At 35.1% G+C, this 27,357-nt stretch overlaps 1 protein-coding gene across 1 annotated transcript in view; it reads right to left on the reverse strand.

Annotated features, from left to right (window-relative positions):
- Positions 1–27,357, reverse strand: part of LOC145686348 (arrestin domain-containing protein 3-like) — a 510,445-nt gene that overhangs the window by 26,122 nt on the left and 456,966 nt on the right. Inside the window, exon 8 of the mRNA XM_081759592.1 lies at positions 10,322–10,436. Within this exon, the coding sequence (XP_081615718.1) occupies positions 10,322–10,436 (115 nt within the window). The remainder of the gene's footprint in view (positions 1–10,321; positions 10,437–27,357) is intronic.

Genomic DNA, 27,357 nt, shown 5'->3' on the forward strand with positions numbered 1-27,357 from the left:
TTTTTCCGAAGATACCCGAAGCTGGACTTTGAAAATTTTTGCCTCAAAACACCAATAAAGAATGCGCTCAACCTTTTTGAGACAAGGTGTACATTCATCACTTCTTTGTGCCCTTTGCTTGAACTGATAAATACATAAATAGTAATATTTCAGGAAGCAAGCTAGCAGAATGTAGACAACACAATAGGGGAGAGGAGGGGGGCATTGGTACGATTTTTACTTACCCGAGATTTTAGAATATACCGTCAGCTTGAGAAACATGATTTTTCCCCCTACTTAAACTGTGATTCTTTAGATACATTTACAATGTACAATATTGTTTCTACTAATATTCTACCTGGAGTAAATTACGTTTTACGAAAGGTATGCAATCTGTACCAAGAGATAATATATATATATATATATATATATATATATATATATATATATATATATATATATATATATATATATATATATATATATATATATATATATATATATATTATTTTTCCATGAGTATTTCAACAATAGATTTAAGGACCTACAGCAGCAAAAATGCAAATTGTAGTAGTGAGGAAGGAGCTATTAGGGTTGATAGTAATTTGAACACTAGAACTCCGGATTTATTTTCAGGTTTATGAAAATCTAGTAAATCGATTTAAGGAGTGATTTGCAATAAGAAAAACTCACATTGAGATATATAGGAAAAGTTTTACGAGTGCGTGACTTCTTATTTTCGGATAGGTTAGAAAGTTGTCAATCACTTCCGTGCAATACATAGTCTACACTATAAACTGTACGACAAGAGTAACTGAAGGTTACAAAATAAAAATAAGTAAATTCACCCAGTGTAAATCGAACCAGGTTGAAAAGTATTGAATCCCCTCAAAAACAAACAATTTAACCCTACAACGGCCAACCTATTTTCCTTACATAAACAGCCAAGGTGAGTCCAATGGACTCACACTGTTGATATCGTGTTATGAGATCTTACATTGTGTTATTGAGAGCAATTTCGTATAATATTTTTAAGTGTTTCCGACGGAACATGCATGTATAACAACCAGGTATTCTTATAGTGTTGATAAGCTCGTCAGTGTTGCCATCTGATGTAAAATTTTCGTTGAAATTAAAATAATTTTTTGTATTGTTTAGTGTAATTATAAATTCTAGTAGAAACAACTTTTGCTAACTTCTAGATCTTCAAGAAACGCTTTTCTCAAAGTAATATATGTTATTAGAAACAATATAAGTAATGCAATTGAAGGGGTGGATTCCAAAGAGCCTACGTCAATTTTTGTCAATTTTGAGATGTTGGTTAGCAGCATCTTCAATATATTGAACACTCTTTCATGCCAAAACTACATAAATCAAATTAGGTGTAGGCAAAAGAAAACTGAGTTATTGTCCAAAATGTCCTTAGTCAACAGCATTATCTGAAGTTAGTTTGTGACTCATGCATACAAACACTTATAAAACTCTTGCTATAGATTATAATTTCACCGTTATCATACGAAACGTAGAGAATTAAAATTTTCTTTCATGTAGATTACTTTTCTTTCACAGAAATAGAATGATGGAAACTCACTAAAGTATCGTCTCCTGAAAAGCTTACTTTCTTGTCTTAGGCTCTTTTCGAATTGAGCTCTTCAATTGTTGGTTTGGAATGTTCTCATAATCTCCTGGAACTAATGAAGAACATGCTTCGTTTTACTTGTTTGTTGATTTGCATTTTTTGCAGTATCTAAGAACAACCGAATTTTCAGAACACACATGCTTTTGGCAGATACTGCATGTTTGCCTGTGCAATTGTCCTTTTCGCGCATCACACAAGTAAAAAATCTTTTCTTTCTTTCTCCAACCTTATGTTGGTAACATGCATTACCCTATATCACTAGTTTTGAACTCGACAGCCACAGACTGGATTGATTTGTCAAGATCTACAGCACGTCTATTGCCAATATGTGTCTAGATGAGACTTTGTGCTACTGCAGTAACAATATCCTTTGTGGAAGTCTTCAGATCAGGATGTAATGTACTCCAGACGAATAGGCTGCAACAGCGCATGCATCAAGCATATCCATAAAAAATAAATGATCATATATTAGTCTTTCTTTGCCATGAATCTTCATGAGCCAATTGGTCTCTTCCTTCCTTCAGTTTGGTAAGAATTCAGGTGGTATTGGTAAGAATTGTTACACCACTAGTGTAAGAACATTGTGAAGCAATGTGTTGGTGAGATCAAAATGTATGAAATAATTATCGCATGTGATAATTTTTTACTCCCAGACTAATACTCCGCCAAATGCAAGACCATTTTGTCCCCAGGTTTTTTGGTTGTTACTTATTTTCCTAACGTAGGATGTACCATACAAAAGGATAGTGTGTTTTGGAATCTGCTATTCATCATACCTTCATTCCACACTTACCTGGTTTCAACGGCATAAATACCTGGCGTAAATAGTCATCTACCTGCGAATGGAACAAGCTGTTCGTCAACATTCAAATTTTCCCCAGGGTCATAGTGGTTTTTCAAGCATTGGTCCATTCTTTTTCAAACTTTACGTATTGACGCCAGTTTCTCTTTATTTCTTCTGTCACTACTTGTTGTTTTGTCATCAAATTGGATAAATACGCGCAAATACTTGAACCTGTTTTTATTCATCGCACCGCGAAATATTGGTGGTCCATACTTTTTGTCCGATAGCAGTTCTATGTTCAGATCTTTGGCTTATACAAAGGTCCAAGTAAATACTTCAATTCTCTCTCATCGACCGGCTTCCACTTCCACTGAGTATACCGAACACATCTTCACACATCGTCTTGAATAAATAATAACAGAGCGTCTAAGGGATCTTCGATTATTTTATTTGGAAAAAGGAACCTTATTTACTCCCCCTGATGGTGTTCTGAGATTTCGTCTTCTGTGGTCAAGGAGGTTCAGAATAAAATGTGGTTCCGTCCTTTGCATATAAAATCTTTTCATTACTTTGGCACCGATTTCCAATATCTTCAATCTTAGAATTACTAATTGTATCAGAAACGTCTAATGCTTCACTTTCCCAATCACTTCCGCTATCTTCAAGTTCACTGCGTATAATGTCTTCGTCTTCATCCCCAACAACTGGCGATTTACTTATACAATATTTGAAGAAGCAGCCACTTCTACACTTTCAATAACACTAACATGCACTAACAATTCCACAGCGTGCACCACAACAAGAATCAACTGGTACAAATGTGCCATATAATTAATAAGGTAAAGACAATTACCTATATTACCACTGGGAACCCAAATAGATGAAGCAATTTAGTAATGAGTCCATTGGACTCATGTTGGCCTTTTATGTTACGAAATTAAAAATATATTTTTAAAACCTATCCTAATGTATATTTTTTCAATTCCAAATTGTATTCACACTTTACATTACATACCGATAGCATATCTATAAAGAGACATGTATTGAGCAAGAAATAAATTGCAGCTGGATAAAAATTATACGCGATGAGTCCATTGGACTCACGTTGGCCGTTTAAGGGTTAACATGCACGACTATCGAAACAACTATGAAGTTTTCTTCCAGTTGTTTAGATAGATAATTATCCTATTAACAACTCTCTTTGTTTTTTGTTCTAAAAGTATCATTGTGTTAAGTAAGAAAATAGAAGCTGAGTATTTCAAACAACGAACCGTAGCTGTGTTCGGGAGTCTCGTTATTTTTTTTTTTTCTATGACTTCTGTTCCTATTACTTTGAATACGCTATCGCCAAACCTACAATTCTAAGGGACATAGAAAAATTCAGTCGTGCATTTATATTTTGGAGAGGTGTAGAATAACCTTTCGTAGACCAAACTACCACTTGAAAGACCTACGCCCGGACCGAACGGCCATCCAGAAAGATCAGTACACTACGTAACCTCGCCATACACGGAAATAATCTCGAATTTGTTAACATAATTATACAGTATAACAAATAAGACTCTTGTCTCTTTTCTCACGAAACTTCATTTTTTTCTTCTGTAAGCAATTAACGTACGCGCCTTTGGTGTGGGAGACCCGTGTTCGATTCCTGGCGGGAGTGCATGTGGTTCGGATCTCATGTTGAACTGTAGGTCTACGTCCCATATAGTCTCACTACTGAAATTGATGCTAAACTCAAAATCAAACCAAATCAAATCTTTCTTCTGTTAACATAGGTCTTTGTGGCTAAATTTAAATTCATTCTTTGTGCACTATTGCCATACGACATTATTATATTTTGGCCTTCGGCATAGGAAACTCGGATCGTATTCTTGGCAGGATGCGTGTAATATTAAGTTTTAAATCCGCATCTTAATGAGATTGGCTCTCTGTGATAGCACACTCCAAATAATTGGATTAATTTCATCACACCAGAATTAAGCACCTGGATATTTGAGTTTGAGTAATGGATATCGGTGGGGAGCAGAAGAACACAACAAATCGATGATTTGAAAAATAGAAAAAAATATTGGGAGTTAAAAGAGGAAGTTGAAGTGCGAGAAACTTGGAAGGAACACTTCTAGGCCCAAACCTTAAAAAGTAAATGAATAAATAATAATAAAAAATAAAGCCTTTTAATAAAAATAAAATAATAAAATAAAATAATAAATATTGTCCCCCTTCGACCAGGCAATGATATAATATATCTATAACTCGAGAAGGAACGTCGTGGTTTGCATTGGCATTATCGCATGTAATGAGACAAGAGTTCATTTTTTGGACATCTCTGTTTTGATTAGAAGTTAATACCATAAGGTAATTCACTGGGATTCAAACTTTGGTACCGTTCAATCAAACGTGTTCGAGGTATAGATATACTCCCCTTGCACTACCGAAAGGAACAATACATGGGATACCCAATACGGAAGATTAACTCCACCTGTCAAGTTTATAGCAACAAATGATGAGACCTATATCCATTTGTGGTGATCGTTTGATATACCTCACGTTTAAATTTGAGTAAATTGGAGTACTTTCAACATTGCTTGTTTTTACGGAAACGTACACAAATGTTACTGTTTCAGGAGAGTCTACAAATCTAACCCGTTTTGGTGGCACAACTTGGTAATTTATCTTTCAGTTATCATTGGAATGCTCGTTACTACGAACATTGTGATACTTTAAATGCTGTTTCTATATTCTCTCGGCTAACCTTCCTTTCGTTATTCGTGCAATATCTGAATTTTCATAATGAACTCCGAGTCTGCGTTTAATTTCTAACAAAGTAACAAATTTTCTTTCGAAAACATACTCATCTTTGATTTCTTGATAATAGTCAGATTTATGTATTTCACGCATTTTTGTAATAATTTTATCCTCAATTTCTGCTCTGTGTTCTATGTTTCTTTCCAAAATATTTTTTGCGATTCCTTGCTTATCTCTTTTTCGGATTTTACGTTTCCTCTTCTACATTTCGATTTCAAACAATGTAAAAGCTCCTATTCGATATCTGAATTGACTTTCTACTATTAAATTCTCTGTTTCTTTCCAAAGTTTTCGCACTAATTGTTTCTTTAGTGCCGATACAGTTTAATAATACGAATACTGTTGTGCTGTATAGGCATTAATTTTATCATGCTGAAGAGGGAAAACAAATTAAATACTTTTATACCTTAACCTTTAGATGGATTTCGGGGGTCAAATTGACCCCTCAGGTATTCTTTTTTGGTATTTTAAGTGTATGATTTTTTTTTAAATCCTACTGGTTCTTTCTGACATCTCGTAGTAGTTTCTTCTGCATTATTATTTTATATTTATTTAATAATTTTATTTAAAGTAACGGTGTAAGAATGTAGTTATTAAATGTACTACGTATTTTCGTTTTGGGTGTTAATTTGACCATGTTTTCAATTTTGTTCTTTTTCGGTGGAATTTTCTACAAAGTTTCATATTTAAGTTTTGCAGTTACTACACCGTCTTTTATAAGCACAAGAAGAAGAAGAAGAAAAGAGGGGAAGAAGAAGAAGAAGTGTAAGAAAAGACCTGATGATTCTCTAATTGTTGGGAGATTTTTATTACGTCAGATAACTGATGTCTTACGACTGCGTCTAGTCTGATAGGTTATTGTTGTGTGGTCGTAACAGTCTGGTGAAAGATGAGTGGTCTCACAAATGATGCAATTTTGCAGAGGAACAGGAATAACATTGAACGCGGATATACGAGTGACAAGTTTGAAACGCTTGTACAGAAAAGATGAAGAGTTCACCTATTGTATAAGTTTTGCAATGTATATCAAAGTACGCAAAAATAGAAATTTGTTATGAAAAATTGATGAAGTTATATTTCTTTAAAGTATAAGCGAGATTTAATGTTTAGGAAATTTATGTACAGTACTCTCTTATTGTTACTACAAACATGGAGCTCTTGTACCTAAATGGGAAGTCATTAAGAAAATATTGCTTGAAAATATTGATTACGGCTCTAGCAGTACGTTTGAAACAAGAATTACAAAACAAGGTGGAAGAAACAAGAAAAATGGCAAAGTGTAAAAATGACCCCCCCAAATGTAATAAAGTAGAAAAATCCCAAATGAATCTAAAGGTTAAAATATAGATTTAGACTATTGTAATACGTATGGTAATATTACTGTGAAAGAATACGTAAAATTTAGATATTGACTTTTAATTAACGATTCTTGAAATTCACTACACTATCCTTACACTTTGATCACAGATCGGAGTACACATTGGCATTTGGATTTCACCAATGTAATAAAACATTTCATACTTGACCCAATAATTCTCACTACGATCGGAGAAGTTGCGGGCATCGCGAGCTACCAGTTGGAATTCACTGCTTTATTTGTGTTGTTTCCCTTTCGGTAGTCACTCACATTATTTCTGGATAGAGAAAAAGATTCCATCGTGGTTCCTTGAATCAGTACTTAACAACAGAAGATTGAATTCTTCTTAAAGGAAGGGTCATGCAGTGGCTCCGCTGAGATCCGAACGAGACCATTGTGTTTGCATTTGATATGTTATGACTAAACAAATCCCAAAGTTATACGTGCCACCGGGCGTAATGTCGTGAGTTACAACATATTTTGTAATATAAAAGCTACAAAGCTGGCAGAGTAGTTTGAACTGAGTCATTTGTTCGGAAACGGTTGGGTAAATGGAAAACTCGGACAATACGTATTCCATCATTTTCAAGGATACAGTTTTTCGGATAAAAAAGTTTGCCCCAGGGTTCCCGCAGGGTCCCAGACGGGTCCAACTCATTTTTGTAAATGGCAAGGGGGGGCGGTAAATAGCACATCGTTTGAAAGCTGTTGTAAAATAAAAGAGAATGCAGAAAGTTTCGACTCTGTACGACAACCCTGTGCAAAATGGCGGAGGGTCAAAATGTAAACAAAAACTTAATTGAAAAGTCCATGGTCACCCCTATAAATCGGAAACGGTGAGACAAATATGAAAATAGGAAAGGGACTGTGGCATTATTTTCAAAGTACAACAATTTAAGTTAAAGCGTCTTGTCCCAGGGTGCCCACAGGGTCCCAGGTGGGGTCCAACTAAAAAGTTTCAAAATGCAAGAGAGGTTGAGAAGCTCATCGTTTGCAAGATCTTGTTAAATGAAAGTAGATGGAGCAAGTCTTGACTTTCTACGACAACCCTGTCCAATATTGCGGCGAGTCAAAATGTAAACAAAAGCTTAATTGAAAAACTATCGTCACCTTGAATCCAAGATGGCCGTTTAAAACCTATGTCATTCATAACGGTATAAATCTAAATCTCTATTTTTCTCTATTATGTATCTAGAAATAATAGGAAGACTAAAGAACAATTGAATTTCGATACATTTCAACTATTATTTCATTAGGTAACAACACATATATGTTTTGTTCTTAATGCATGTTCGTCACGCTTCTCTCGACATTATTTAATTGAATATAACGAATATGCGGTGAACACACAACTCTGACTTCCTCTCATACTGCTAAACAAAAGTTAAATACCTTCGGGTATTTTTCTAATTTTGTCATATGTAGTTCATACAGAAAGAACTTGCTGCACCAGTAGGTTGGGGGTTCTATTGTAACGTATTCGTGATAGTTACATTTGTATGTCATTCGTTGGTTTGATCGCAATACTTCAAGAAATACCAAATATACAAAAAAAAAAAAAAAAAAAACCTCATTTGCAAGGTTGGCGAGTAGTACCAAACATGTGTAAGTTATTTCAGTACATCGAGCTGCGTCAAACTCTGATGGTTTGGTTACAGTATTCCAGGAAATAACATATTTATATATTTTTACAAACTCATTTTTCACGCTGGCAGCCATGTTGGATTACAGATTATACTCTTTGATATTTTGTGGATTTCTACTATTAACCATAAACGTTCGCTTCTCTAACACCAGTGGTGTGAGCTGGATATGCGTTCGATACATAGTGCGCATTTTGAACTCAAGATGTCGCAGTTTTGAACATTTTGCATATTTTAGTCACTTACTAATCAACATTAATGCCAAATTCGTTTTCTTAGCTTCAGTTTGGTATGCCTATCCTTTTGATATAGGTTTTAAGCGGCCATCTTGGATTCAAGGTGGCCATAGATTTTCAATTAAGCTTTTGTTTACATTTTGACCCACTGCAATTTTGGACAGGGTTATCGTAGAAAATCGAGACGTGCTCCATCTTCTTTCATTTAACAAGAGCTTTCAAACGATGTCCTACCTCTCTTGCCATTTGAAGCTTTTTAGTTGGACCCCACCTGAGACCATGTGGGGACCCTGGGACAAGATGTTTTCACTTAAATCGTTGTACTTTGAAAATAATGCCACACTTCCTTTCCTGTTTTCACATTTGTCTCATCGTTTCCGATTTATAGGGGTGACCATGGACTTTTCAATTAAGTTCTTGTTTACACTTTGACCCTTCGCCATTTTGCACAGGGTCGTTTTAGAGAGTCGAAACTTGCTGCATTTTCTTTCATTTTACAACAGCTTTCAAATGATGTGCCACTTAACCCCCTTGCCATTAAGAAAAATGAGTTGGACTCCGTCTGGGACCCTGCGGTTGACCCTGGGACAAAGTTTTTTACTGCAAAAAGTTTGTTGTTGAAAATGATGGGAAACGTGTTGGCCGACTTTTCCACTTACCCAACCGTTTCCGAACAAATGATTCGGTTCAAACTATTTTGCTAGGTAATTTTTTTGTAGTTCTTTCATTACAAAATATGTTGTAACTCACGATATTCCGCCCGGTGGCACGTATAACTTTGGGATTCATCTAGTTATGACATATCAAATGCAAACACAATTGTCTAGTCTGGATCTCAGCGGAGCCACTGCGTGACCCTTCCTTGTTAGCTTTCCACTTAAAGTTATGCTGAATCTCTTCTTTTTGAGATGGACTTGCAACTAACATTTGAAGGTGATAGTGGGGGCCTCTGGCACTCATCGTTGTACGTTTTTGCCTGTTTTAAAATAATACATTTTTATAATGCTTTTACTGTAGATATGTATATATTGACATGAGCTACATGTACATTTGCTGATCGTTGCACTGCTCGTATATTGCGTGCGTCAGCAATTAAAATACACTAATTAACAGACACTACATGGTTAGTACGTTGTTTTCCATTTCGTGTTTAAGTCAGACTAACTTGCTTCTTATCGCAGCCTCATTGTGCTTCTACTCCAAAGGAAAATCCCGGTTTTACTCGCAACGCAACCGACCGATGTAAAAGCTAAAACTAGCAGTGAGCTTGCTAATCGGAATGTACTGCGTAGATTTTATCTATTTTTTACCATATAAGGAGTTCAGGCGATTTTTATCGCAACTGCTAGCGCAAACACACAAACATATATGTATGTACAATTGCAAAGAGAGAATTCTTAGAAATTTTCCATATGACGTTTACTTAAGAAGTTAAAAATGTCGCAATGATTTTTATAGCATTGGCAGTAAGTCATAACAGATATCAGTAATTACTACAAATTTCGTAGTACTACTGAGAGCATCATTTCAGCCGTTTCCGGATCTGATTGAGTCATCAAGTCAGACCAGATTTAAGAAGCAAAATCAAAACCCGGGTGACTTAGGGAAAATCCGTGGCCCAATTGACCCATTTGATCCATAACAGCAGTATTGTTGTTCTGTATTAGGCTAACAAAGTCTATTACTGGTTTTCAGTCTATTGCTGAACATTCAGAAACTTTTTGGTTTCTGAATGTAGTGGTTCGTAAATATTTGAAATCCGAATTTTTACAGTATTTTAAAAATTCTCAAAATAGGCCATAAAATTCAATAATCAACCTTTGAAAGGATTAGACTTATTTTGAACTCTTTAAGAAAGAAAGTATAATTTCTTACCATAGTGAATATTTGGCTGTTGTGAGGAATTTGGAATTCTGAAAGGAACAGTTGCTATCGTAATAGGAAAATGCATGTGAAGATCTTCACCAGCCTTTTCAAATTCTAAGTTAACCTGCAATAAGAAAAAAATGTAGTTTTTAAATACAGAGTATATATTATGCGCTGCCCTGACAACAAATGATTATAAGCTCAACTCAGGATATTTTGTAGGTGCTAATACAGTTTACATCAAATCGTAGCAAAATTTATGAAGCTTCTTCAATTTTGGCCCCGTAAGTTAAATGAGAAACGGAGTGATTGACTATAATAAGTTTGTTATCTTTCTTGCGTAGAACTTCTGGGACAATCACTATTACTGATTCATAAAACTGGAGTGAAATAACAATGGTTTTTGTGCTCGTTTTCTTGCCAGTAGAAGTGAAAATAAGCCTCCCGCCAAAAGCACCTAGTTTCTAATATTTCCTTCCACAAAAGTGTTCGCTTTGAAATTGCAGAAATATGATAATCATAGCTATAAGCGAATGTTACTCCATTTATGGCCATGGGCTGAAATTCAATTTTGCTTACAAGTGCTACGTGTTACGATAGGTGCTATCTCGAAGTTCTACTAGTTATACTAAAGAATTCTGTTGAGTTTTGCTACATGTTAACCAAAATTTCATAATACTACCTACAAACTATCCTACGTTATATTCGATTTTTTTCCATAGTCCTATGTTATAGTCCTATCCTAAATTATAAGAAATGATTTTTATATACCACATATATAACTTAAGCAACTATGTACATGTTAGATTAGATGTGTATGTTCTACTGAGTCAAGCCTTATAGGTATTATTGCATCATTTCATTACCGTGTCGATGCCACTTCAATAAGCGTTTAGTCACTGACTCACTTGCTCCCAGATACACTTGTATAAATCTACAATACTTGACTGTGTGCATATCACAAGAAAAGAAGCTTATATATATATATATATATATATATATATATATATATATATATATATATATATATATATATATATATATATATCCTACCACATTATTTACTCCTCAAGTTTTCATTAAATGTTTTATAACATGATATTGCAATTATGGCATTAGATTTTTTCAATATTTTCTAACGAAAAATATGTTATTAATGACTACAATCAGTATATACTCTGTGTAATTTTCGTCAAGATATTTGTAGTGTAAGAAGCAACTAAGTCTCCTATATACAATGTGTTTTAATTTTGAGGATTTCTCAAGAACACTTTAATACTTTAATCTTCAGAATGACACAGAAATATAAATACTCCGGGATAAGTGTTACAAATCATAACTTTGAACTGATGTTAAATCGAGAAGCAAAATTACAGAAATTTCTTACGTAAATATTATGATCACAAAACTTTTCAAATATCACCGAAATTCAAACCCTTCTCTCTATTCAAATTGTTAGTATTCAACATTATCTTTAAAGTGATTTTTAGAATGACATGTTCAATAAGACTTCATATTATTTTAAATGCTATTTCAACAATTTTACTTTTCTAATTAAAGTTGAGAGAAAGTTATAACCTCAAAATAATTCTCCTGATTTTAGGATGTTTGCGTCAGTTTTATAATCCAATTTCAAAACTCTTATGTCCTTAATAACGAGGAGTAGAATATTCTTTTGTTTTGAAAATAGTTGAAATGAGTAATAGGAGATCGCTTTGCCAAAGCACAGAAGAATATTATATTTTACGTGTTACACAAAAATAAGTGTTATTACCGACCCAAAGCTCATTTTTTGGATTTAAAAAGGACATTGGGAAAAATAGACTTAATTTCGAACTTTATTAACCAAGCCTCGTATATTTCCACACATTCTAGAAACTCTTCTCTCATCGCTTTGGTATGTCTTTTCGTCTGTGTTGGTGAGTCTCAGTCCGATTTCATGGCTATATATGGACATACGATGTGGAGACAACGACTCCCTTCGTGAACGCTTTTTTGAGTCCAGAAAACGGGAAACTTACAATCACACCTACATGTTGTCATCGTTCTCTCTGGTTGGTTAATTCGAAGCATCTGCATCTTTTAAGCCAAAAAGTTCGAACTCAATACTATATGTCATAAACGGGGAGCTCCAGCCCAAGTACTTATACGCAATAGCCAACTGGACAAAGCCTCAGTGCTCCGGTACCCTTGTGAGGGCTACCTCCACGTCGCTGTTTGCTCCTATGCTCGTCGCACTTTCTCGAAAGCAGTGTTCATGTTGCCTACAATCGTAGTATCATTATATATATATATATGCATATAAACGTTTTCTTTTAATACGTCGAATGTCAAAACAGAATTGATGAAGTTTTGCATATGTGAAAAAGGATAGATCGTATTTTATCGCAGTAATCTTTACGATAAGTGGACTTGTGTTATACGGCGTCGTCTACAACCTCATGGACTAGGGATTACAGTTGTGGCGCCAGCTTGGGATATCCATCGCGGAAGCAGCAGTCGGGACCCAAACCCAGGACAGTGATGGAACAGCACTATTGGCTAGCCGAAGAATGACGTGAGTTGTTTAGTTCGCATGTCAAGCCATCTACTTCCTTGATAAATAAGCAACAGGTTGTTAATTCATTTATTTTCTTGGTTTTATGTGCATGTAACATGTGTGTTTAATAAGTGATATTATACATTCATTATTTAAATCTTAGTTTTATAATTTGTTGTAAATTTAATGCATGATTTAATCACACACAGTTCAGTATAATCTCTTTTACGTTGCCTGCATCCGAGTCAACTGCGTTCCCGGCCACAGCATGACAAAGATGCTGGCATGGGTATAGACCATGTCCGTTGTGGAATAGCTGGGAAAAGAAAAGGAAAAGAGCCAAAATAAGAGTCTAAAAGTTGTTCCGAACCACAACGTACATAACGGAAACAGTGTGAAGAAAACGTTGTTTGCAACAGTATTCTGGATAAATAGAGTTTTGCAATAGTGGAGACATTATGAGTTTTGATTTTGAGAATTCACTGAATGCAAAGGTTTACACCAAAATGTTATTAGAAGCTTATTTTGTTAAAGTTATATGTGATTTAAGATTATAAAGAAGGATCCTCAAATAAATTTTACATGCAAACATGACAAGGTAGAAAAAACGTTCAAGCTTATAATATGCACAGTAGTTCAATATTGATTTTACATAGCTGACTAACTGCAATGTCAACTCTTCAGTTTGTTCAAAAATATCTCCCATGTCAGATTTATAATCTCGTACCTCACTCAAATGCTGCTTCCCTTGAAACAGGTCTTTGAAAAATAACAAGTTTTCTTGTTTAGACCAATTTTTTCCATAGTGCTTTGTCAAGAGTTCGTTAATATAGTCAATTTTTACTTTTCTTGAAGGAACACATCTTTCAGTTACAATTGATTAAATGGAATGTACAATTTTCTCCCATTTTATAATACTTTTAGCTTAACCAAAATTAATGTTGAAAGCAGTTTCATCTCTTATCAAATCATTTCCTAACTTTATTTTCTTAATTGTCACTCTTTTACAAGGTTGCAGCTCAAAATGTTACTGGTTGAATTTCTTTTGTGATCTCCGAAACAACTTTCTTCTAATCCATCACCTTACAGCTATCTACCAAGCGACAAACTGTATTATGATTTTCAATTGTGTTTATATAGTCTTTGTTACCGACTATTATTCAATGTTCTCTCTCTTCATGTTCTCAGACTGAAAACCCTATCAGGTGGAATGAAAGAATGTCCTATCACGAGAAATACTAAAGTTATTATCTGAACTGAAGTTTGGAATCTTAACTTAAAAATCGGCTGAGTATGCCAATTACTATTCTATTTTTATTTTAGTCACCAAAACCATTGGTAACCAACCTGATTGAATGGTGGTTATCTAGCTCTGTTAGATTAAGATAGCTGGTACTTGGTTACATCCTTTGGGATATTAATTTTGTATCTACACATACGCAAAATATTGTCTTCTGACGCAAATACTAGTGTGACTGATTGGGAAATAGTTTGGGACTAGATAATTCTTTTGACAATCAAAACTGAAAATAATATATTTGTTATTAGCTTTACGAACATGTTCGCAAAATGCTACAGCATGTCTTCTGTGCACATTCAAATCTGGCTGAAGTCCTACTTATTGCTGTGGATCTTTATAGTGTTGTATCCATTCCGTTAGGACGAGACACAAGGAACAAACGCTTGTTGCTGATGACGCGAAACCGAGGTTATAGTCACGAGCAAAATATTACTAAAGAAATACTTAACACACAGTTGTTGCTCATTAGATTTAGATTGTAGTACTCTTTCCAGAATTTTACTGCTGAATTTACTAGGCAGATATATGTATGTATCCTCGTCGCCAAAAGTGCCTTTACATCGCCGTGACGGGTATGTGACCGCGCAGTACTCCAAGGAAGGGATGGTTGCATAAGAAATTATGATTAATTTTGAACAGTTTTTATTTTGATTAGGGAAATAACGTATGTATAAGGAGTAAAGGAACAGATTTAAAGCATCAGTACACTGTCATCTCTGAAAAGATTCGTATTTTCAGTTTTTCATTTTATTATCTTCTATGTTCAGTTAATAACTGCTAACAATTGCTACTAGCGCATGTCACTCTTCAGGAATTCACTACGACATGTTCGCAGGACACTTTTCTAAGTCCTAAATGTATGCGTCAATAATTTCTTTCGTCTCACTGTCCTTATTTCAGAATGGAAATTGATTACGCTGAACGTGAATATGTTTCGCTGTCGTAAAGCAAGGTCCGTAATAAATGTAGATAAGGTTCCTCTTTTTTAAAAAAACACAGATGTATTTATTGTTTGTATAGCACAATATAATACAGTAACTAATCAACATGATAATCCTTAAGACCAGCAAGATTTTTCCAACAGGAGGGGGGAGCAAAAGGCCGATATAGAGTTTTTCGATTTATTGCGCTATATATATTAAGTTAAAATTCATAACATTTGTAATTGATAGCATATATCGTCTTACTTTTTAAAATCGCCACTGTAGCCTATTAGTCAGAACATTCATCTCCAAACATGATGTAGAGAGAAGAGAAAGAAAGAGATATGATCAGTAGCGTAACTAATTTTCCTGCCCCAGGGATCGATTAATAATCGATTTACTCATACCCGCCGCCTGCCCCACGCATTTCAGCTGCTGCGTTATATATATGGTTCTATGTCAGAAGGGCAAGACGAAAGGGCGAGGACAGAAAGGCCGGAGTCAAAACAGGAACGATCAAAAGGACCCGCGACATAAGAGCTCAAGGCAAAACGGACCCGCATCAAACGGGCCTGGGTCAGAAAAGGCAGGTCATAGGAGCGGCCTCTAAAGGGCACAAGTGAAAAGGATCCCGCAACAAAAGGGCCCGAGTCAAAAGGACCGGTTTCTAAAGGGCAAGGGTCAAAAGAGCGAAGCAACGAAAAGGCCTGAGTCAAAATGGCCCAGCGTCAAAATTGTACGGGTCAAAATGGATAAAGTTAAAAGGCCCTGTGTCAAAAGAGCCTGGGTCGAAAGGAACCCTCCTCAAAAGGACCCGAATCAAAACGGCCCAGTGTGAAAAAGGTCTGGGTATAAGGGTATCCGCGACAAAAGGGAACGACTCAAAACGACCCCGCGTCAAAAGGGCTCGAGTTAAAAGGGGCCTGCGTAAAAAGAGCGCCAGTCAAAAGTATCCCGCCTCAAAAGGGCCCGGGTCAAATCGGAACAGCGTGAAAAAGTTCAGGTCAAAATCGTCCTGCGACAAAGAGACCGGAGTAAAAAAGAACCTTGTGTTAAGAGAGCTCGAGTAAAAAGGGCTCTATGCCAAACGGACTGTGCCAAAAAGGGCCCCGCTACAAAAATGCCCGAGTCGAAAAGGACCGGGTCTAAAGCTCTTTGCAACAAACGTTCCCGGATCAAAACGGCCCCGCGTCAAAAGAGCTCGTGTCAAAAGTGGCCTGCGACAAAAAGACCGGAGTCAAAATGGACCTGCGTCAAACAGGCCCAAATAAAAAGGGCTCCGCGTGAAAAGAGCCCAGGTCAATAGGGCTCGGATAAAAGAACCCCTCGACAAAAGGCCCGGGTTGAAAATATCTCACCCGGGACGTGTAACGTGTAACCAACCGCGAGTGACGTGTGCTATGTTGCTCTGGAAGAATATATCGAAAAAAGAGGTTGTAGGGGAAGCAGGCTATTATCCGCTGACCCACAAGCTCGTGAACATCAAGTGACCATTTACGTGTAGTGAAATCTAGAGAAAAAAACATTGTTTTTAAAATATTAAAAAGAACAATAACAATTTCTAAAAGTTACAGTGCAATATTGAAGACATTTTCTGTCGATAAGTCGTCAGGAAATTCCTTCCTCTAGAAAGTAAAAACTGCAATCTTGCTGAAAAGAAGAGCAAAGACTTTTATCGTTCGATAGACGCAGAATCATCTTTCTTCAAGAAAACATTTTTTTCTTCTTTTTTAGTTTGTGTGTGAAGTGTAAATGGAAGAAAATACTACGTGTGCAGTTTATAGTACTACATAGTATCTTGTGAATGAGTGAGTAAAAACACGTGCTTTTGTATACATGCAAAAGCACGGGGTGTAATCAGTGGATCCTGAGAAACAACAGTGAGTGTTTGTGTGAGTTGAAGTTTTAGTTTTGGTGCAGTGTGGTGCAATAGTGAGTAATACCTTTAAACATATAACCCCTTTTGCTTTTATCGGGGGGAAAATTGGCGGGAAACTAGTACACATACAGGAGATGCGGCTACTACGTTCTTAGGGACACACGGGTTGCATTTTCCAAACTAACTAAACTAAATATAATCATAGGGAAACAAAGATACAAGCCAAAATTCCAATGGATAGGAGGCCAAACTTTTCGGGCAGTTCTTATGAGGATATGCTAGATAAGTACGAACAGGAACAAAGACAAACAACCAAATCTAACGCACAAGTGAACAGAACCAGATCAAACACAACGCAAAGAGAGAATCCAGAAGATAAAGGAAAGACATTTAGTGAAAAACGAAAGGTAGATTCACCAGGTGAGAAGGAAAGGAGTGGAAAAGGGAAAAAAGAAGTTTCACCAACCAAACTCAATGTCAGCATGAGTTTAAATGAGCAAGAGGGAAATATCTCTGGAGATGAGGTCGAAGGAGAAAAGGATCAAGAAGAAGACAACGATGTTGAAATTAGTAAGGACTACGAAACGGCCATGGATTTTGTTGACCAAGCAGTCAGAAAAAGCAAAGCCAGTTCAACAATAGCTAAAAGCATCAAGAAGCATTTAGCCAAATGGTTAATGAAACAATCAAAAACAGAAGGTGTCAACCAATACCTAAGAACCGAAATAAATAAGCTCAGAGAGGAAAATGAGAAATTAAAGATCGAAATCACCAAATTACAAAACGACAAGGGAAAAGCCACAGAAGAGAGGCCACTGTATTCCGCAATCCTTACAGGATCACAGGAACAAGTACAAACAAGAAAAAGAACTCAGGAAATTGAACAAGCACGAACGAAACAAAAACCAACCATCTTTCTAAAAGCGAATGGGAATGAGGAAATAAAGGAGGTAAAGAGAAAATTGTTTCAAGCTGTCAATCCAGCTAAAGAGAAAATCAAAATTTCATCGGTTAAAACAATGAAAAATGCAATCATTGTAGAAACAGCCACTGAAAAAGACATGAGAAGCTTAGTAAATAACAAGAAACTAAACGAAACCGTTGTAGTAGAAAAACCGAAGAAGAAGAAACCATTATTGATTATATACAACATTCCAGCTGATTTCAAAGATGAAGAGATCGTCGAAACTTTAGTGGAGCAAAATTTTGAAGAGCAAGAAATGACAGAAGCAATCAAAGAAATTAAACCTAGATTTAGAACCGGACCAAAAAACCAAAATAAATGTCATCTAGTTATTGAAGCAACTTCCCAAATCAGAAGAAAACTTTTGAAAGAAGAACGAGTATATCTAATGTTCGAAGCTCATGGAATAAAAGACTTTATTACTGTCTCAAAATGCAATATTTGTCTTGATTATGGTCACATCAGTAAACACTGCAAAGAAGAGAAAGTTTGTTTTTTCTGTGGACAGGGGGGGGCACGATAAGTCGGGATGTGCGAATAAAGATAAAGCCAAGGTTTGTATCCCATGCACCAAGAGAAAGAAAAAGTGCAATGCTAAAACCGAACAAGAGTGTGCAACATATAAAATGCTATACGAGCGCACAATCGCAAAAAACGACTTTTAAATACAAAAAAAATTACAATTTTAAGATAAATTATGACAAACTCAAAAGCATTTTATGACAAATTTCTTAAATGAAGAAAAATTAACAATCATTCAAATCAACGCTATGGGAGCAAAGACGGCTATGGATGAAATTAAAGAACTAGCAAATAAAGTAGAAGCAGACATAATAGTTGTACAAGAGCCTTACACAAGAAATGACAAGTTGATTAACATGGGAGACTGTGAAACAATTATTGCGAAAAACCACACAGGAGAGATCCAGATTCCTCAAAACGTAGGTGAGAAACCAAAAGCTGCAATCATTAACAGAAATAAAAACATCAAAACATTAAATATAACACAATTTGGAAATAATTGGACTGTATGTGTGGAATTGAGAACGAATCTAGGGAACATTAAATTAATCAACTGTTATTGTCAATTTTGCATGGACATACAACCTTTTTTGGATAATATAGAAAGATTTTGTCAAATGTACAAAGAAGAGAACATCTTAATATGCATGGATTCAAATGCCAAATCAACACTATGGCACGGCAATAAAACGGACAATAGAGGGGAAAGGGTTGAAGAATTGGTCATGAATAATAACCTAATAATAATAAATGAGGAAGGGAATCCACCAACATTTAAGAACAGTCAGGGGGAATCAAATATTGATCAGACAATAGCTTCTACAAGATTGAGTAATAAAATAAAAAAATGGAAAGTACTTGATTCAGCAACAATAAGCGATCATAATACAATAATATTTGATATCGTAAAACCAACCAAACAAGAAGAAACAAATTATTTTCAATCTTCAGACGAAACATTAATATATAACGCAGAGAAGATAAATTGGACAAAGTTCTGGCAAACGATAAATCTACCACAGATAGAAGAAGAGAGCAACTTAGATGAATTAGCCCAGAAAATAGAAGATACAATAAAATTAGCAATTAAAAGCTCAACAAAAACAAAAAAGACAACTAAAGGATTACACACGAAAACAAATACCTTCTGGACCAATGAATTACAAGACCTGAAAAGAAAAACCCGTAAAGCTAGAAAACTTTATCAACATACATCAGAAAATAATCTAAGACAAAACAGATTAAACAAATATAGAGAGTTAAAACAAAAATATGAAAAGAAAATAATAGAATCAAAGAAAAACAGCTGGAAAACATACATTGAAACTAATTTAAATCTAGATCCCTGGGGTGAACCCTACAAAATTATAAGTAATAAAGTTAAAATACCTACCACCCTCTCAACTCTAAAAAGAACAAATGGTACATATACAAATAATTGGGAAGAAACAATAGAGTATCTAATAAAATCTCTTTTACCACAGGATATACCTGAAGAAGATAATAACTCACAAAGTTTCATAAGAAGAGAAATGCAATTACCACCTTTAGAAGACAGAATAGAAGTAATAGAAAACCAAGAAATAATAAATAACATAAAACGACTTAAAAGCAAAAAAGCTCCTGGACCGGATGGAATAAAATCGGAAATTTTTAAACATAATGCTGACACATGGGCACCATACCTAGCAAAACTCTTCAACTTGTGTTTTAAAAACGGACGAATTCCAAAAAGGTGGAAACAAGCAAATTTAATCATATTCAAAAAGTCAGATGACAAGAAAAATGACGATCCAAAATCTTATCGACCTATCTGCTTATTAAATGTAATAAGTAAACTTTTCGAACGAACCATTGTGGAAAGAATAAACAAAAACAGAATTTTAAATAATGACAAATTGCAATATGGTTTCAGAAAAGGAAAAAGCACCGAAACAGCTGTAAAAAGACTAATTGACCTCATAGAAGAAGGTAAACTGGAGAAGTACCAAGTTGTTATTTATGCCGACATTAGTGGTGCTTTTGACAATCTATGGTGGCCCGCACTATTTAAAGAACTCAAAAAACTAAAAATTAGTAAAGCTCTTTACAACATCATGCTGGATTACTGTACTGACAGAACGATTACATTAAAATCTCCAGGAAAAGACATAACAACAATAAGCACCAAAGGATGCCCACAGGGTTCAATATGCGGACCTACAATGTGGGACATTACTTTCCAACCATGTTTAAGAAAAGTAAACAATCTAAAAGAAACATTAGGTGTAGTTGGATATGCGGACGATTTAGCAATTGTGATGACAGCATCCTCAAGAAGACAAATAGAGCAAAAAGGAAATATAATATTAGAAAATCTAGAAAGATGGTGTATAGAAAATAAATTAACTCTATCGGTTAATAAAACGAAAATTACAGTATTTGGCCAAACTCTACAGAGAGAACCCATAATCAAAATTAGGAACACTAAAATAGGAATTGTGAATGAATTCAAATATTTAGGTGTATGGCTAGACAAACGACTAAACTACGAAAAACATATAACTGAAACAACAGAGAAGATGAAAAAAATAGCCAACAAACTCTTAACAGTGGCTATGAAAGATTTTAAAATTGACAGAAAAATTTTTAAATTGTATAACAAAGCTATTCTAATGGCTATTGCACAATATTGTGCCGGAATCTGGGGTCATAGACTGTTTCTAAACAAAAACTTAAGGCAAAAATTAATAAGAGTACAGCGATTAATGCTAATTAGAACCCATGGCATCATAAAAACTATCTCTGCAGAAACAATACAACTTTTGGCCAATGAAGAACCCATACACCTTCAGATATTAAGAAGATGTATTAAGACGTGGCTACAGAATAATGAGAGAACGAAGATATTGGAAATTACGGGAGAATTGCCAAGCACGGAAGACGATATTAACAAACTGATTAAACGGAAGTGGGAAGATGAATGGAGGGATTCGATAAAGGGACAAAGAACAAGAACCATTATCCCAAACTTAAAAATAAGAGAAGAAATGGGAACAATAAGCAGTGAATTAATAGAATACATCTCGGGACATGGACCGTATAAATCTCATCTGAGAAGACTTAATATAATTAATGACGATAAATGTACGTGTAATGAAGTACCAAATTTCACAAAATTAAATCCCCACGTTAAGCGGGTTTGCATATCCAGGCTCCTAACTATGAAAACATTTACGCTCAGTCCAACCTCAATCATTTCACGAATTCAACCCGTTTTACATATGTTATTAGGACATAGTATCGATTGTGATTTATTCTAAAAACACTTTTATACATTGCAAGAGCTGTAACGTCCAAATATTTACTGAGAACTCATAGTCGTATCGGAATAAACAAAGGCGAGTATGGAACAGTAAACTGCTATAACAAAAGGCAAAAGAAGATGTGTAAAGGCATACAAAATGGTCGAGTGGTTTGGGTCGATACACTATCAATCACATGTTTGTGAGTTCAAACCCGGTAGCAAGTTGTTTCTTTTTTAAGTGTTTTCCTATTTTCATCCGGAGGCTGAAAATATTTCTTTGAGTAACTCATTGAAAACTTCTTTTGTTTCAAATTCGATTAGAACGGAACATTATATGAATTGCGAATCTTAAATCCATAGCTAAAAAAATGAAGTATACTCACTACTCTATTATCCTCTGATTTGTAACGAAACACTATTTATAAACAGTGGTGACTTCAGAAAATTATCCTCGGGGGGAATTTCAATATGCGGGTGGAGGGCAAACATTGGTAGTCCACATTGAGCACGATCGAATATATGGTCCTGAAGGCGGAAATTTCTTAGTTCGAAAGGGGTCTCAAATTCTCCGTCAAATCACGTCCTGAAAGTATCATTGCTTAAAAGCTTTTCGTAGCAAATATAATATTAAACTTGTTTCTCGTTTTACATTTAGAATTGGTAAAATCACAACTTACAGAGGATTATAATAAAAGCATAAAAATTACAATACGAATCATGTATAAATTATCCTGTAAGTTGCCAACTTTGGGTCAAATTAAAACTCAAATATTTGTTTTCGGATTGCACTTAGAAGTAAGTCCTCTCTATATAATCCTGATTGGAAAACCATGTATAACTCTAATTAATTAATCAATATTTATACAAATATTTTTTTTATTTTACTATTTTTACTATTCAATATTATATACACTTCATTTCCAAAATCAAAATCTCGAAAATGTATATTGTACGAGTGCAGATTCGGAAATAAATGATTATTTATCATATATATTGGTCTCTATTCGAAATTCTATTTAATCGAATCCGACAAGAACACACAGAAACATTGAGCACAGGAGAAAAAGGTGCTGTACCCGGCGGAGACTCGAACTTAGTTAGAATGGTGCTTTATAAGCCGAACGCCTTAGACCACTTGGCTATGGTAACAACTAGTGATTGTAGCAAAGGCTTCGAGTAGTAGTTCTTATTACAGAATAATGTTTTCTATTGCCTAAAATTTAAACCTAATTTACTTTGATATAATATATCTATTAATTTGTTTCATGAACACGTTTTCGTTACTTTGATGAATGATGTATGTTGTCGATATAGATTCTGTTACACGTTCTCTCGTAAATATTATAGAAAGTATCAGGGTTATTTATGATCTTTCATGGAAATTGACTAGCGCATGCGCAGTACACAGACAGTTCAATTGGAAGGCGAGGAAGGAAACGCTAACACACTGTTAGAATGTTTCATCGCTGTGAAGTATAAAGAACAGCTAAAATGAATTTTGCGCTTGTCATTGCGTAAAGAATCACCAGGTTAATGTTTGTCCAAGTTCTCACTGATCAACTGGACTCATGAAAAATAATTAATATTGTCATTACTGCACAATATGAAGAATAAAGAACGTAAATTACACCACATTGTTCTCGAATTCGAACCTAGCTAAGGAAGGGACAATAAACAAAATGTGATTTATTCATTCGAATTGAGATAATTCAATGAAACTATAAATTACACAATCAAAAGGAAAAACATCGTTAAAAAGACAATAATACTTTTATCCGAGGTGTGAAATAAAGTTATTAATTAACTGAAATGAAAGTAATATTGGGCATGATATAGAGTAAGAAAAAAAGTAAATGTATTCTTAGAAACGTTCAAAGTAAATTCACAAATACTTTTTGAAGATATACTACTCTTCCTTAACGTTTTAACGAACTAATAAGTAAACAAGCAAAGGAAAAGAATGAAGAACTAAAGTATTGCTCTTGAAAAAAATATAATAAATAAATGAAACTTAAATAAATGTTTACACAAAAAATAACACACTAGTACTTCGTGTAATCACCTCCAGAGTCAATAACTTCTTGAAGTCTGGAGGGGATACTAGATACAAGTCTCGAGCAATACGACGGTGTGTCACGAAAATGTTGCCACATTTCCATAACATGATTTTGAAGAAACGTTTGGTCTCTGTCTTCACGTCTCTCTTCCCATTCTTGCACCATGTAGGCCCAGAGATGTTCAATTGGGTTCAAATCTGGGGATAGAGGGGGCCACTCATACAAATTAACTCTGGATGTTCACTTAGCCACTCTCGTGTTTGCCGGGAAGTGTGAACAGCACTGTTATCATGCATAAATATATATTCTTCATGTTCGGGGAAGTTTCTTTCTAAGGACGGACAACGTATTTTCGAGGATATTAATGTAAACACTGCTGTTCATTCTCTCAGGCACCGCAACCAAATCTCCAGGACCAGCAGCCGTCATGTATCCCCAAAAGTGTGCTGATATTCGTCCTGAACAAGAAGTTCTGATAATATTTTGTTCAGCATACCTGGTTCCGCGCGGTCTATACAATATAACTCTGCCTTGTTGGTTAGACTTGAAAACCTTCTCGTCGGTCCAGATGACTAAGTCCCAATATGACTGAGGTTGGGTTATGTTATTCTGTGCCCATTCCATTCGTCTGGCCTTGTGAGTTTCAGTCAGGAGAGTCTTCCTAGCGGGTCTTGAACAGTGTAGACCAGCCCCCAATAATCTTCTTCTTATTGTTTCGTGAGAACAATTATATTCTCTGGCTTTGTCCAAGAGGATTGACGTGTGGCGTAGAGGTCTGTTGATTACTTCTGTAACTAAAGCTTGATCTTGAGCTGCAGTTGTCACTTTTGGCCTTCCACTTCTTGACCGAGACCTGAACCATTCACCACCTTCTTCATGTCGCTGAACCCATTTCTTGACCGTTTTCTTGTCACATCCCAGATCTCTAGTAATCTGAGGCACAGTTTGTCCCATTTTTGCTCGGCCTATGATTTCTCCTCTCAGAGCAACAGACAGTTCTCCACAACCTTAGAGCGAGGCATTTTCAGAACCTGTTAGAAATTTGCGTTCTGGCGTGTATGACAAATGTCGGTAAAGTGCATCTTTCTGTTTCTACTGCGCATGCACCAGTCAGTTTTCATGAAAGATCATAAATAATCCTGACAATTGTTGTAATATTTATGAATGAATACGTAATAGAACCTATATTAACAACATCATTCGTCAAAGTAAAGAATACCGTAAACATAAAACAATTTCAACAGACTATTACATCAGGCCAAAATAGGCTTAAACTTCAGAGAACACAAAATAAATTTCATACTGTAACAAAAGATTGAACACGAAACACGCTTACTATATTTTCAACTTGTGACATTAGCCGAGTGGACTAAGGCATTCGGCTAGAGATTCTGAGGCACCATTCAAGAGTAGTTCGAATCCCACCACAGTACAATTTGGTTTTACCTCTTCTTGACGTTTCTGTTTGTGATCCTGCCGGATTCTATTAATTATAATTTCGTAATACGCTAAAATATACGTAATATTTGAAATTCTTAACCTCCCATTTTTCAAGCTCAGTTGAGAAGAAAGAGGGAAAATGAAAGTACAAACATTTACAATAATTACATAGCATTTACTGTCATTGTAATTGTGGATATTTTATTTATGAAAATGTATAATGAACTAAAAATATATTTAGTAGGTCACATGTCTCCATTTTTCGATTCTAACTTGAAAGTTACAGTTTAGGCGGTGACATATCAAAGACCCCGGGAGTTGTAACCCCTCCCATGGAAACTTTTATATTCTATTGAAATAAAAAGTGTTCCAGTTTATAATCTTGGAAAAGCAACAATCACTGTGTGTGGAGGACGATTTATTTATACTACGATTTATTACTTCCAAATGTGTAGAAGATGTGACTGTATATTGTGCATAATCATTCAAGAAATATAAGACAACGAAGGGACTTCGTAAACCCTTGACGCCACCCCAGGAGGATGAAGTGCGTCCCGTCGTCCCTCGGTTGGGAACTACTGCTTGTGAGGGAAACATTCTAACAGTGTGTTAGCGTTTCCTTCCTCGCCTTCCAATTGAACTGTCTGTGTACTGCGCATGTGCCAGTCAATTTCCATGAAAGATCATAAATAACACTGATACTTTCTATAATATTTACGAAAGAACGTGTAACAGAATCTATATCAACAACATACATCATTCATCAAAGTAACGAAAACGTGTTCATGAAACAAATTAATAGATATATTATATCAAAGTAAATTAGGTTTAAATTTTAGGCAATAGAAAACGTTATTCTGTAATAAGAACTACTACTCGAAGCCTTTGCTACAATCACTAGTTGTTACCATAGCCAAGTGGTCTAAGGCGTTCGGCTTATAAAGCACCATTCTAACTAAGTTCGAGTCTCCGCCGGGTACAGCACCTTTTTCTCCTGTGCTCAATGTTTCTGTGTGTTCTTGTCGGATTCGATTAAATAGAATTTCGAATAGAGACCAATATATATGATAAATAATCATTTATTTCCGAATCTGCACTCGTACAATATACATTTTCGAGATTTTGATTTTGGAAATGAAGTGTATATAATATTGAATAGTAAAAATAGTAAAATAAAAAAAATATTTGTATAAATATTGATTAATTAATTAGAGTTATACATGGTTTTCCAATCAGGATTATATAGAGAGGACTTACTTCTAAGTGCAATCCGAAAACAAATATTTGAGTTTTAATTTGACCCAAAGTTGGCAACTTACAGGATAATTTATACATGATTCGTATTGTAATTTTTATGCTTTTATTATAATCCTCTGTAAGTTGTGATTTTACCAATTCTAAATGTAAAACGAGAAACAAGTTTAATATTATATTTGCTACGAAAAGCTTTTAAGCAATGATACTTTCAGGACGTGATTTGACGGAGAATTTGAGACCCCTTTCGAACTAAGAAATTTCCGCCTTCAGGACCATATATTCGATCGTGCTCAATGTGGACTACCAATGTTTGCCCTCCACCCGCATATTGAAATTCCCCCCGAGGATAATTTTCTGAAGTCACCACTGTTTATAAATAGTTTTTCGTTACAAATCAGAGGATAATGGAGTAGTGAGTATACTTCATTTTTTTTTTTTTTTTTTGCTATGGATTTAAGATTCGCAATTCATATAATGTTCCGTTCTAATCGAATTTGAAACAAAAGAAGTTTTTAATGAGTTACTCAAAGAAATATTTTCAGCCTCCGGATGAAAATAGGAAGACACTTAAATAAGAAGCAACTTGCTACCGGGTTTGAACACACAAACTTGTGATTGATAGTGTATCGACCCAAACCACTCGACCGTTTTGTATGCCTTTGCACATGTTCTTTTGCCTTTTGTGAAAGCAGTTTACTGTTCCATACTCGCTTTTGTTTATTCCGATACGACTATGAGTTTTCAGTAAATATTTGGACGTTACAGCTCTTGCAATGTATAAAAGTGTTTTTAGAAGAAATCACAATCGATATTATGTCCTAATAACATACGTAAAACAGGTTGAATTCGTGAAATGATTGAGGTTGAACTGAGCGTAA

The sequence above is a fragment of the Thermobia domestica genome, chromosome 5 (genome assembly GCF_964235325.1).
Source record: "Thermobia domestica chromosome 5, izTheDome1.hap1.1, whole genome shotgun sequence".
NCBI classification, from domain to species: domain Eukaryota; kingdom Metazoa; phylum Arthropoda; class Insecta; order Zygentoma; family Lepismatidae; genus Thermobia; species Thermobia domestica.